The 14,594-nt window shown below is 41.8% G+C and overlaps 1 protein-coding gene across 1 annotated transcript in view; it reads right to left on the bottom strand.

Moving 5' to 3' along the window:
• The window catches only part of LOC126188249 (pyrroline-5-carboxylate reductase 3), a 166,243-nt gene extending 152,282 nt beyond the window's left edge, over window positions 1-13,961 (bottom strand). Inside the window, exon 1 of the mRNA XM_049929810.1 lies at window positions 13,828-13,961. Coding sequence (XP_049785767.1) covers window positions 13,828-13,897 — 70 coding nt within the window. The 5' untranslated portion in view covers window positions 13,898-13,961. The remainder of the gene's footprint in view (window positions 1-13,827) is intronic.
• Window positions 13,962-14,594: the final 633 nt, after the last annotated feature.

The following is a 14,594-nucleotide window of genomic DNA, read 5'->3' as shown; positions in this document are numbered from 1 at the left end:
CATTACGGTGACTCTGCACCTTCGATTACAACAGTTTATAAGTGGTTTCAAAACTGTCGGAGTGGCCACATGGGCACAAGTGATGATGAACCTTCTGGACGCCCTGTGGAGGTTACGACTTCAGAAATCATTGATAAAATCCATGATATGGTGATGGATGACAGAAGCGTTAAGGTGCGTGAGATTGCTAGTGCTGTGGGCATCTCTAATGAACGTTTACATGATATAATGCTATCAGCAAGATTGGTTCCGCGATGTCTCATGCTTAACCCAAAACGGAATCGTGTGAAATGTTGCAAGGATGGTTTGCAGCTGTTCAGGAAGAATCCGCAGGACTTTAAGCGTCGTTTCGTCACTGTAGATGAAACATGGATTCATTATAATACTCCTGAGACCAAACAACAATCTAAACAATGGGTTACCAAGGGATAATATGCACCAAAAAAGGCGAAGACCAGTCCTTCGGCCGGAGAGGTTATGGCGACTGTCTTTTGGGATTCGTAAGGGATAATCCTCATCGACTATCTGGAAAAGGATAAAACTGTTATAGGTGCATATTATTCATCGTTATTGGACCGATTGAAAACCGAGCTCCAAGAAAAAGCGCGGCGATTGGACCGCAAAAAAGTCCTTTTCCATCACGACAATGCACCAGCACACATCTCAGCAGTCGTGGTAGCAAAATTAATGGAAATAGGATTCCAACTCGTTTCACATCCACCCCTATTCTCCAGACTTGGCTCCCTCGCACTACTATTTGTTCCCCAATTTGAAGAAATGGCTGGCGGGACAAAGATTTTATTCAAACGAGGAGGTGATTGCAGCAACTAATAGCTATTTTGCAAACTTGGACAATTTCTATTATTCGGAAGGGATCAACAAATTAGAACAGCGTTGGATGAGGTGTATAGGTCTATGAGGAGATTGAAAGTATTTGTATGGAGTGTAGCCATGTATGGAAGTGCAACATGGACGATAAATAGTTTGGACAAGAAGAGAATAGAAGCTTTCGAAATGTGGTGCTACAGAAGAATGCTGAAGATTAGATGGGTAGATCACATAACTAATGAGGAAGTATTGAATAGGATTGGGGAGAAGAGAAGTTTGTGGCACAACTTGACCAGAAGAAGGGATCGTTTGGTAGGACATGTTCTGAGGCATCAAGGGATCACCAATTTAGTATTGGAGGGCAGCGTGGAGGGTAAAAATCGTAGAGGGAGACCAAGAGATGAATACACTAAGCAGATTCAGAAGGATGTAGGTTGCAGAAGGTAATGGGAGATGAAGCAGCTTGCACAGGATAGAGTAGCATGGAGAGCTGCATCAAACCAGTCTCAGGACTGAAGACCACAACAACAACATGTCGGAAAATAAAAAAGGTTTACCCCAAACAGGTAAGTAGTTTTTATTTTTGCACTGCTTTTCAAACGCCCCTCGTAGAAGGCTGCGTTCAGTGTTCCGTCTATGAATAACGGGCCTATGAGCTGATGATTCACTATCTCACAACACACTTTACACACCGTGGGTACTAACGTTCCACATGACGAAGCCAACCGGGACTGTCGATAGACCAATAGCGTATATTTCGGATTTACCTGGCCATGATTGGTAAATGTGGCTTCATCACTAACAAGATACGTGACACATCTGTAGAGAGATGTGATAGGGATGGAACCTATGTCGTGGAAAATGCGAAGGACACTTGACTGACTGATGCCACTTCCTCATGCGATTGCGTTTGAAGTAACGTGCGGACCAACTGCAACAAAAGCAAGATCATTAATTTCTTCCTCTTCTGTCGTCACTTGTTTCCTTCTGTTACATTGTCTAGTCGTTAAACTACCAATTTCACGTAACTGGTTGAAGAGGTAGATAAGTAACTGTTGAGATGGTTGATGTCTACTGGGATATCTTGCCGCATATACTTTACAAGAACGAACTGAATTCTTCCTACACTCTCCATACACTACGAGCAATTCGGCTTTTTCTGCATTGGTAAATACCATCGTTCATTAACGATCTGCTGCACGGACTGTCACACACTAGCTGACCAGCAAGTCGTAATGCAAACAAGGATCACCCGAGCACATTGTAAACACACATAACAACATCGTACCTAGCCTAGCAACTACGCAGGTTTAAAGGCACAAACAAGTGTCGGTGTGGAAACTTATCAAAATGTGTTATCTCGTTAACGAGTCACACTAGAATCCTGTAACAAACACCGTTGACACTAATTTACCCCACTTTTAGTTTGTTGATGTCAAAATCCATTGTTACATTTAAAAATGTGTATGTTTGCACAAAAAATACTCTTCATAAGTATTATTACAATTTGTTTATTGACTACCAATATACTGTGGCAAAACCACACATCAATGGCACTTTCCATTTCCGCAATATTTGAGGTGTTAAGTTTTAGCTGATACACACTGTACAGCGACACTGTGAAGACTGAGCAGGCCTAGTCTAGGTGTGGCTGTTACGCTGAAGGACAGCTTGAAGAGATTTATTGATTTTATTTATTTTGGCATTTATATCACATAGCAAGGTAGTGAGGGGTCTTCTGGAAAGAATATAGTTAACGGTGGAAGATTGACTGATATATGTCAAGGGTGTGAACTGGAGATGATGATTGGATACCTTCATTAGGAAGACATTCGCAAATTCACTTTACTTCAACATACACGACAACTTAAGATCACAATAGACTACGTTATATTAAGGCAAAGGTCTTAACTTCGGCCTAATGTAAGGGTATAAAGAGGAGCGGAATGTAGCACAGACCAACTGCCGCTAAAGGAGAAAATCTTCGTTAAATATGAAAAAAAACAGAGAACACCCAAAATACAACAACGCCATTGAAAAACGAAAATACAATCTAAAATACCTCAAGAATTAGTCTGTACGATCCATGTCCAAATTACGTTTTATAGAGGAAATAAGAAAAATAAGGAATGATAAGCAAGGCTCAGCAGATGTTATGTATGAACAGTTAAAAAATGCGTTCATGTGGTCACCCATGAAATGCTGGATCTGATCCTTAAATGCAGGTTGCAGGACAACTGGTGGCAACGGGAATGGAAGAGCAGGCGTTGGATAAACGAAAGGCATATAGAGTAAATCTTCGCGAAGTTTCTCAAAAATAATACAGCATATTTTTGGCTCCTCTCAAGTGTGCAACGATCCTCGAACTTTTCTCATTGTCTAATGCAACTTGAATGTAAGTTACATTAAAAGAGTCAATATGTAAATCATGTGTATTTTTTACTGTTACAGAACAGTTAAGTTACAACAGTAGTGCCAAGTATGTTTTGCACAGTTATAGAAGAAATCTTTACGTATTTTTATAAATAATACAGACAATTTAAGTGTTATTTCATTTTGGTGCAAATATCGAATTTTCGTTCGTTATCAGCGATCTGTGTGGAACCTTGACCATCATTATCTTTTACATACGAAAGTCGAGCAGTGTTTACGAAGCTTACTTATAGTATTAGGTGCATTTCGAAATAATACTTGAGTGTTACGAAAATATGCTGTTTAACTGATACACCACATTAAAGATCCCACCAAAACACACCATTTTTAGTATGATCTGTTGTCCTAAAGTGTGACGCCCGTGAATGAATATGCTATTAATATTACTTATGGAGATGCAGTCTCTAAACTTTTTTAGGCTGGCTTGGCACCATAATTTCTTTTAGTAAATGTCACAGGCTTTGTTTTTTTTACATCAATATTTATACCGCCAATAATATACTCTCCTTTAGGACTAAGAGAAACCTTCATAGACGTGGAAACAGCATTGTCGCACATAATTAAGAGTCCACAGTTATGTTTTAGGTGTCAATTGTAACTTAACCTTGCACAATAACAGCACTCTTCCAAAGCTTATATATTTTTAATAGATAATACACATATTTTAATCGTGGATACAGTAGTTGCACCAATATTGTCATTATCTTTTAGTATTTTTAATAAATATTTCAGGTCGTTCAGATTTTTTGAATATGACACCGATTTACACATTTGAGGCCTTTCGGATACTTTTCAACATGGCACTAAATTATTTAATTCAGGTCGTTCAGGTAATTAAGAACATAGTGACAATTTACGCATCTCAGGTCGTTCAGATAATTTTAAACATGGCGCCTATGTGGCTAGATAATGATTGGCTGTTTCGTTAATGTGGTTGAGGATGTGCGGATACTTTTAATCATGGCAAAGACGGTCGGTAATTTTACATATTTTTGATAAATGGTACAGACTTTTAAACGTGGAAATACTGTGACTTACGCCAATATTGTCGATATCTTTACGTGTTTTTTATGCAATGTGTGATCTGTGTGTGTATATTATCTTGGTCTTTTTGTGCTGTACCACAAATAGCCTTGATTTGGGTTGAATTTTCATTTGTACAGACATACTACTAATTTATTTGTACAAAAGAGGAAATTAGTAACACTATTGTCCATACACCTGTAAAATCAAGACAAACTTCACACATTTTAAATTCGCGTGACTAGTACTACGATTCGTTTTATACGAGTAAACAATAAATAAAAGAACCAACCTGAAGTCTTTAAACTTAAGATTTGAAGGTACATGTTTAGAGAAATAATACTGCAAAGTGTTTGCACATCATACGTGGAAACATCAGTGACAATGAAAGTCTGAACCAGGCCTAAAGGCGTGCTCATGTAGCCTGTTTATTAAGGAACGAAATTCACAATCAAGGACAACTTTCCATGAGTTACTAAATATTTAAAACTTTCAAGTTATTTAGCCCACGCTTTTGTATTATCTGTTAACTTGCAGAAGTCCGCTGTATCACAAGCTGCAATACCCATTTCTGCAGAAAACTCATTCGTTTGTGTCTTCCCACAGTCTTTGGCAAGGGCCACTTCACCATCTACCTCCTACACCATCTCGAATCCTGTTTAATGTGATCCGCAATTTTTATGGTAATTAAATACTTCATACTTGGTTATTCGGATTATCAGCCTAAAGTTAGGGACCATCGTCGTCTGCCAATGTCTCTTCCATTCGTCAAGGTTGATAGGTTTTGAATTTGTGAAAAATAGCTTTCGGAGTCTAAAGCGACTTATTTGCTATAGATCTACCAGCAGAACGTGTATCCTTCAGCTGCGCACTAGGAATCACAACCGTCAATGGTCGAATCCCCCTCAGACGAGGGAACAGTGAGCAGTGCACTGCACATTCAGGAAGTCGCCACTCCTGTTCTTACACTGTGGAGGAGCGGAGTACTCCTAGCAAGACATATCTCGCCAACCGCAGCCTCAGAGACATCTTTAAAACCTCTGCCGAGTACGATGGCTAGAGCCAACCGCCATTGAGCTTGTGTGGGATGTCATACGACTGTTTTATTCCAGTCTACAATTTTTAAGTACTGTAAAACTTCGTTACTCCAGCATAGTCATTAGGCGGAAATTATTTTCCTGGCATTACATGTTTTAGTCTTCAGTAAGAAAATTGGGTTTACTGCAGCCCTGCGCACTAGTATACCCTGTGCAAAATTTGTTCATCACTGCGAGACTATTGGAAAATAAAACTATTTCAACCGGCTTTTTTGTTCAAGGCTTGCTCTCCCGTTGTAAATTCACCCCATCCCACTCCCTTTAACTTCTCTCCATTTCTAGCTTAATTATTACTTTACGCCACTGATGCAAACGCAGATGCGACCCATCATCTTAGTTTCTGTTCGATTTGATTCAGTACTTCTACATCCACATCTGCATACATACTCGTACTCCTTGAGCATCGTATGGTGGTACCACTGCTAGTCATTTCTTTCCCTGTTCCATTCGCAAATAGAGCCAGAGAAAAACGATTGTCTATATGCCTAAGTACAAGCCCTAATCTCTCTAACCTTATCTTCGTGGTCCTTACGCAAAATATACGTTGGCGGTAGTAGAATCGTTCTGCAGTTAGCCTCAAATGCTGGTTCTCTAAATTTTCTCAATAGTGCTCCTCGAAAAGAACATCGCCTTCCCTCCGAGGATTCCCATTTCAATTCCCAAAGCATCTCCATAATACTTAAATGTTGTTCGAACCTACTGGTAACAAACCTAATAGCCAGCCTCTAAACTGCTTCGATGTCTTCCGTTAGTCCGACCTGGTGCGGGTCGCAAACACTCGAACAGTTCTTAACAACGGGTGGCACTAGTGTTCTACATGCGGTCTCCTTTAATAATGAACCATACTTTCATAAAATTATCCCAATAAACCGAAGTCAGTCATTTGCCTTCCCTACTACAACCCTTAAATGCTCTTCCATTATCCAACTTACCCACTTAAAATTCGGAGTCTTCTATAACACCGAACCTCAAAATATTGTTTTCTCTTCTTGTCTGAGCTCACGTTTCATTACACTCCTGACAAACAGTTTCAGGCTCACTGCCATTTAGATTTAGATCTAACGTTAACAAATTTATACAGTTTCCCAGAAATTTTTCGTCAACCGACGAGAGGTTGCAGAGGGAGTCATGACGAACAAATCGAGGATAGGAACCCGTGTCTGGGAACGTCATGTAACGACGCTACAGAGCGTAGAAGTTATAGGCGTCGGCACCTACCACTAGACAACTCCTTCGGCAGCAAACGTGACTTTTTACGCTGACGGAACATAGACGGAATGTCTCGCAATGTTTTTGGTTAATCAGTGATGGCAATTGATTGCCGCTGACGAGTGGAGAAGCTGTTGCGTGGGAAAACGTTGTCTCCTATGAACGTGGTGCTCGGTTGCTTCGGTGGATGATGGTTTCGGACACGGGTTTCTATCCGTAATTTACTTATATCCTGGCCCTCTAAAATCTCTTATGTTTTTCGGTGTTTAGGAGGAAAATAAACTGCTGGTAGAAACCTGGATCCGAAACGGTCATCCACTGAGGCAACATAGCATCGCATTGATAGGAGACAAGGCGTGTCTAAGCAGCACCTCCACTGGGGATGATGGCAATCAGTTGCGATCACTGAATAATAAAAACATTGCGATATGTTCCGCCTACTGCCCGTCTGCGTACAAAGTCACGTTCGATGCCGAAGGGATGCCATAGTCGTAGGCGCCATCGCCTGTAACGTCGAAGCTCTGCAGCGTCATCGGATGACGTTTCCAGAAACGGATTCTTATCCTCAATATGTTCTTCAAGACACCGATTACAAACCCTCTAAATCTGTCGAAACATTTCTGGGACACCATGTAATTTTCCAAAACCGTTTTGTGCGCGGTCTCCTTTAAGGTTCCACCAGACTTTCCTAGAACTCTCCCAAATAAATCTTTGTCGAGCACACACCATCCCTACACCTAACCTTGTGTGTTCATTCCATTAATGTCGCTTCACGACTTTTTTGTATTTTGAGTCCCACTCTTCTGATTGGTTTGATGCGGCCCGCCACGAATTTCTCAACCTTTTCTTCTCAGAGTAGCCGGCCGCAGTGGCCGTGAGGTTCTGGGCGCTACAGTCTGGAACCGAGCGACCGCTACGGTCGCAGGTTCGAATCCTACCTTGGGCATGGATGTGGGTGATGTCCTTAGGTTAGTTAGGTTTAATTAGTTCTAAGTTCTAGGTGACTGATGACTTCAGAAGTTAAGTCCCATAGTGGTCAGAGCCATTTGAACCATTTTTCTTCTCAGAGTAGCAATTGCAATCTACGTCCTCAATTATCTGCTTGATGTTCTCCAATCTCTAATTTCATCTACGTTTTTAGCCTCTACAGATCCCTCTACTACCATGGAAATTATTCCTTCACGTCTTAACAGACATCTTATCAACCTGTCCCTTCACAACTTTACGTCTGGATATTTAAATCGACGTATCTGAGTCAAGCAGCATACCGTTAACTGTATCTCAGAACATTGCAGAAACGGTCCTCTAGTCCATTCGCATTAACTTACAGTTATCGACATTCAAACCACGCTGCCGTTCATAAAAAAAAAAAAAAAAAAAAAAAAAAAAATGGTTCAAATGGCTCTGAGCACTATGCGACTTAACTTCTGAGGTTATCAGTCGCCTAGAACTTAGAACTAATTAAACCTAACTAACCTAAGGACATCACATACACCTATGCCCGAGGCAGGATTCAAATCTGCGACCGTAGCGGTCGCGCGGTTCCAGACTGTAGAGCCTAGAACCGCACGTCCACTCTGGCCGGGGCCGTTCATCATACCAAGAAGAAATTATTTCCAGATCATCCTAAAGCTCTGTAGGGTCATTCAACGACGACGCTTTCCCGAAGACAGTCTTTGATGACTTTCCGTCCTACCCAATGTTTCGTCAATAAATATGGAGAACATGAGCGATCATACCACACTTCACTGGGACATTCAAACATAGGCTTTGTCCCTAATGAGCATAAGATGTCCAGATCGAAGCACTGGTTTGTATTACTCAAAAAGTCTTCGAGTAAGTCACTTATCTGAGGACCTAGTCCATATGCATGGATTCTTGTTAACAGTCTACAGTGCGGCACAGTTTCGAGACGAAGAAGATTCGTATATTTTATGCAACTTAAGATTTAGAAGAACTGCACAGTACGGCCCTGAAACAAAAACTTGTCTCTGTAAAGATTGGTGTGGAAATGAACACCAGGAAACAAAAATACTACACTATGTGATCAAAAGTATCCGGACACCCCCAAAAACATACGTTTTTCAAATTAGTGCATTGTGCTGCCACCTACTGCCAGGTACTCCATATCCATTAGACATCACGATAGACCAGAATAAGGCGCTCCGCGAAACTCACGGGCTCCGAACGTGGTCAGGTGAATTGGTGTCACTTGGGTCATACGTCTGTACGCGAGGTTTCCACACTCCTAAACATCCCTAGATCCACTGTTTCCGATGTGATAGTAAAGTGGAAATGTGAAGGGACACGTTCAGCGCAAAAGCGTACAGGCCGACCTCGTCTGTTGACTGGCAGAGACCGCCCTTCAGTTGAAGAGGGTCGTAATGTGTAATAGGCAGATATCTATCCAGACCATCACACAGGAATTCCAAGCTGCATCAGGATCCACTGCAAGTACTGTGACAGTTAGGTGGGAGGTGAGAAAATTTGGATTTCATGGTCGAGCGGCTGCTCATAAGCCACACATCACGCTGGTAAACGCCAAACGCCGCCGCGCTTCGTGTAAGGAGCGTAAACATTGGACGACTGAACAGTGGAAAAACGTTGTGTGGAGTGACGAATTACGGTACACAATGTGGCGATCCGATGACAGGGTGTGCTTACGGCGAATGTCCGGTAAACGTCATCTGCCAACGTGTGTAGTGCCAACAGTAAAATTCGTAGGTAGTGATGTTATGGTGTGGCCATGTTTTTCATGGAGGGGGCTTGCACGCCTTGTTGGTTTGCGTGGCTCTTATCACAGCACAGGCCTACATTAATGTTTTAAACACCGTCTTGCTTCTCACTGTTGAAGAGTGATTAGGGGATGGCGACTGCATCTTTCAACACGATCGAGCACCTGTTCATAATGCATGGCCTGTGGCGGAGTGGTTACACGACAGTAACATCCCTGTAATGGAATGGCCTGCACAGAGTCCTGGCCTGAATCCTACAGAACACTTTGGGATGTTTTGGAACGCCGACTTCGTGCCAGGCCTCACCGACCGACATCGATGCCTCTCCTCAGTGCAGCACCTCGTAAAGAATGGGCTGCCATTCCCCAAGAAACCTTCGAGCACCTGATTGAACGTATGCCTGCGAGAGTGGAAGCTGTCATCAAGGCTAAGAGTGGCCAAAACCATACTGAATTCCAGCATTACCGATGGTGGGCGCCAAGAACTTGTAAGTCATTTTCAGCCAGGTGTTCGGATACTTTTGATCACATAGTGTATGCCGAGGCGACGAATCACTTATAGTCGGAAACCAGTCTACAGTAACTGTTCATAAACACATGTCTCTTGGTCACAAGATTAAACTAGCGATAAACAATCAAACTGCACGATAGACTTGAGCTGGGCAGCGTTCTGGAACTAAGATGCATCCTTACCAAGAAGGATTTTCTAAATAACTCGGAAGGTGAGGCTGCAACACGTGCATACTAAGATCTGGAAACTATGACTATGGCAAGTGTTCGTAAACAACAGCGCACACAACGAGCCATGGGGCGACAGTTGCTAGGAATCAGCCTCAGGGATAAGATTTGATCGCAGGGCATTAGAAGGCGAACGAAGGTAACACACGTTCTATAGAGAATCGCAACACTTAAATGGCAACGGGATGGACGCACAGATCGAAAAGATTACAGTAGGTGGACCCCTAGAATTGTTGACTGGAGACCATCAGACCCTGAGAGGTATTCGAAAACCACAAAAGAGATGGTCCGCTGATGTGAAGCTGGTGGCTGGAACACGACGATACCAGGTGGCTCAAAAGCGAGGACAATGGAGACATTTGGAGGAGGCCTATATTCGGCAGTGGATTGAGGTAGGCTGCAGAAGAAGATCTAAACAAGACTGGGGTGATGGAGTTGTATCAGAAGCAACCAGAGAAATAATTAACTGTAAAGGATCAAAGGATTCTGGAATCCTAGAAACTGTTTGTGAATTGCAGATAACAAGCGGAGGAAGCCGTTGCGCTCGAGCTGTGGTCAGAGGTCAGTTTCTTTGCGTAACCGCGAGCGAGTGGACTCAGTCGTAGTAGCGTGACGTCACGGAAAATGACAGCGAGGAGGCGAATGCGGCAGTGTGCAGCCGCGGCACAGATAACGCGGGACTTTGTCCGAGGATGAGGGGTGGCCTCCGTCCAGCGCTTGGCGCGCAACCACGATACCAGGCAGAGCAGGGCAGTGTCTGTTAATTTCTGCAACGCCCATTAGCGAAAGCGCCTTTATAATCCAGTGAACAAAGGAAAATTCGGGGAAAAAGTTCGTGTAGTCGCAAATTTTTGTGCAGTTGTAGGAGAGAGTGCCATGAACGACATACAGAAAATCCTGACCGGTGAAGTGTGAGCTGAGAGTGGGGGGGGGATGTTTTAATTGTCACTTTTTTATGTTTTTCAAGAATAGCTCAAAAACGCATCTTTTTCCAGTAAAAAAATTAAATTACTTTACATTTCCTACAAAAAAAGGTCCTGTTAATTTTTCCTCGAGTTCCGTGATAATATTCGAGAAGATAGCTGTTGCCATAAATTCAAATGAAGCATCTTAAGGAAGCTGATGCCATAACCCCTGCGAAATCATACCATACCAGACGGTACAAGCAAGCCTGTTTTTATTTAGTTTTGCTTAGCATGTTGCGACTGCCTATAGCACAGGACGAGATCGCTTATAAAATTGAGAACTTGAAGAAATATAGACCGGTAAATCGACGATATTCTACACCCCGTTTTGTTTCTCTTCATGACAAGCCATCCTGAACTTACATTTCAGCAAGGTAATGCCCTTCTACACATGGCGAGAGTTTCTAGTACCTGTCGTCGTGCTTGCCACATACCGCCTCGGCCAGCAATGTCACCAGTCTTTTCCCAGTTGAGAACGTTTGCACCATTGAGGACAGGGCTTTCCAACCAGCTCGGGATTTTTACGATCTAACGCTCCAGTTGTACAGAATATGGCACGATATCCCTCAGAAGTACATCCAACAACTCTATTAATCAGTGCCAAGCTGAATAAATTCTTGCTCAAGGGCCATATCTAGATGACTTCCTCAATTTGTGAAACTGTTTCTCCTGAATAAATCGTCTAAATTTTCTGAAATTGTAATCATGTCTTTGTCTGAACATGTACATCACATCTACCGATTTCTATCCCATTCGGATAACTCCTTCCAGGTGCGTTTCTTTTTTTCTTTTTTTTTTTTTGTCTTAGGATGCATTTTTCGTGTTTTATTCCGTTTTGTTTAGTCAAAATCAAGAAAATATGTGTACTTCATTTTGTAATCAACTCGAAATGGTGTGAAAAATGTGGACCGAATGCGTGTCTAAAACAACCAGTAGCAAAATAAGTCAATATTGTAATTAACTAGATTCCTTACATGGAGCCGAATTCCATTATCTTACTTACTAGAAATTTTAGTTCAACTGAGCATAGACGAAAGGTTCAGACACATTTGAAGTATGCAGTGCATCACCCCAAGCGGCAAGAGCATTGTAGCTTCGCTGAGTTCATACATGGTCCAGACAAGCACAAGTGTGTGATATAGTAGTCGTGCTCTATTAAACCTTAGGTTAATCTCTTTTAGAGTAAAAATACAGCCACATGCTTCGAATTCCACGTTAAACTGTAGGTCCCCTTTCCCCGGTAAAATTACTGGCATAGGTTAGGGACATGCAAGTCGCCGAATTAGATTCCAGGCCGTTCAGGCACCGAAGTTATTATTACATTCTCTCCTCTCACTATGTAAGTAATTGTTTTGAAACATTTCGTAATGTATGTCGTTTCCTTGTCCGAAGAACAGCCGTACGGCTACTGCAAACAAAACTGAGAGACATTGCTAAAGAAACAGAACAAAAACAACCTCAGAATGTACAGTAAGTGGTTTAAATTAATTAGTTGTTCATCCAACAATGCCATACGACCTTATTATTTTATGAAGAGCATAGTATATCTTGTCATCCCCTCTTTCAATTATACAAGTAACTGTTTCAATACATTCCATTATGTATGTCGTTTCTTTGAAGAACATCCGTGCATCTGCTACCAGAAAAATTGAGATGCATTGTCAGACAGAACAGAACACAATCTCAGACTATACAGTAACTAGATTAAAGATAAACAGCTAAACTTAAAGGAAGATAAACTTGAGAATGAAATTTTTAGGCCAGGTGCTCCGACACTTAAGCTGTTGTGTGTAAATTTTGACTCTAAAGTCTAATTTGGAACCATCTCACAGACTCTGTATGTATTTACTATCGACGGTCACATACTTGAGTTAACCTGGAGTATGAGTGAGTGAGAACGTGTCGTTCGACTCGTACCATTCGTTTTCCATAGTCATGTAACATACTGCATGGTGTTATGAGGTAGCTCTGCTGGGACAAAAAATATAAATAAATCAGAAGAAAGCGGTAAGGTGTTTGCAGACATCTCTAAAACAGTGTATCCTGCGGGCCTCTTTTCGAAAACTAAGTACTATGACAGTTTCCTCATTATTTATACTCAATTGCCTACTATACACAAGAGAAAATCAATACAACTACAAAGTAATCCACGTCACAATCGATCCATTGAAGATTTAATAAAACTCAAACACAGCTTCGAATTAAACGTTTCAATTCTCTACGTTTCCAGGCATAGGTTGTGCCATAAAAGATTTTCAAAAATTTGATACAAAACTGATTTTAAAAAAGTGGTCAGATGCGAGCCAGGAATTCCAAGACTTTCGAGAATGATTTAATTTCGAGTTTGAAGTCAGATAACAATCGACAAAAATACTTTTTCGTGTGGTATAATTAGAAATTAACAGTTTTTTAATTTTTTTCCTTTGTTTGTAGCGTGAAACCTTGCTTCTTGGCAAATTCCATAATTCTACGTCAATTGTAACTACCTGTCGGTTTTGATGTCTGAGTCTGCGATCATCGAAATACGTAAGATAAGTGGCCGTATCTTTTGATTGCTTTGATATAGAAGATTTATTTTCTTACATCGTCAAGGGACCGTAGGTATTAACATATGACACAAATTTCAATTTCGTACGTCTACCCGTTCCTGAGAAAAAGGATTTCGAACAGTCGAACAGACAGACCTCTAAGGGTTACGTTGTTACCCGTGGCACTGTGTATTGTTTACTTTGTGCAAACTTTAGAAATCGATACCGATTGCATTTATAGTGCTCCAAAATGAAAGAATAAGTTAAATTACCTGCTGCAAGGAAGCCGTTGGCGAGCGCATGCGCCATCCTCCCGGCGCCCAAGAACCCGAGGCGCAGCATGCTGTCCACTGGCTGTTACTGCCCCTGGCTACTGCCTGCTGGCTACTGCTGGCGCCCTGCAGATAGACCGCTATCGCACACTGCCGCAGCCACAGTCGTCGGCCGCGTCTGTCGCAACAAAGTCTTTTGTTTACTTAACATTCATAGTGACCTACACTAACATGACGTTTACAAGTTTCAAGGACGGTGGTTTCCTCGAAGAGACGGATATTTCTATGACTTTCCTATTCGTCACGTTTCGGCGCAGTGGCTCATTGATGCTTCGCGCCTTTCAGAGGAACCCACTCGTCTAGAATGGACTTCACGTTCAACACCTGTACACACTTGTTTAGTGCAGGAAGTATGCGTTTCTGGACCCATATTTATTGGACTTATTTTCCTTATTTGGATAAGTACTACCACTTCTCAAAGTATTCGACAATTTTCTTTGAACACCGGGTATATGTATTGCACAATATGTTTTGCATAATGCCAAGATCCTGCATTACATTCCACAACCGTCTGCAGAACCTCATGGAGCGAGGTGACGTTGATGATAGTGATCCATCCATAGGTGCGGAAGTTAAGCCAACGTGTGGCTTGAGTGTAGCTTAAGTAACAAGGAAAATTCGTTATGACATTGCAAGCATACTGTGAAGTGTGAATTATTATTATTGAGAACCAAGTTATCGTGTTATTAGAAAATGATACAAAATCC

The sequence above is a fragment of the Schistocerca cancellata genome, chromosome 5 (assembly GCF_023864275.1).
Source record: "Schistocerca cancellata isolate TAMUIC-IGC-003103 chromosome 5, iqSchCanc2.1, whole genome shotgun sequence".
Taxonomy (NCBI): domain Eukaryota; kingdom Metazoa; phylum Arthropoda; class Insecta; order Orthoptera; family Acrididae; genus Schistocerca; species Schistocerca cancellata.
Note: the sequence above shows the minus strand (reverse complement) of the source record. Positions and strands in the feature narration are given on the sequence as shown.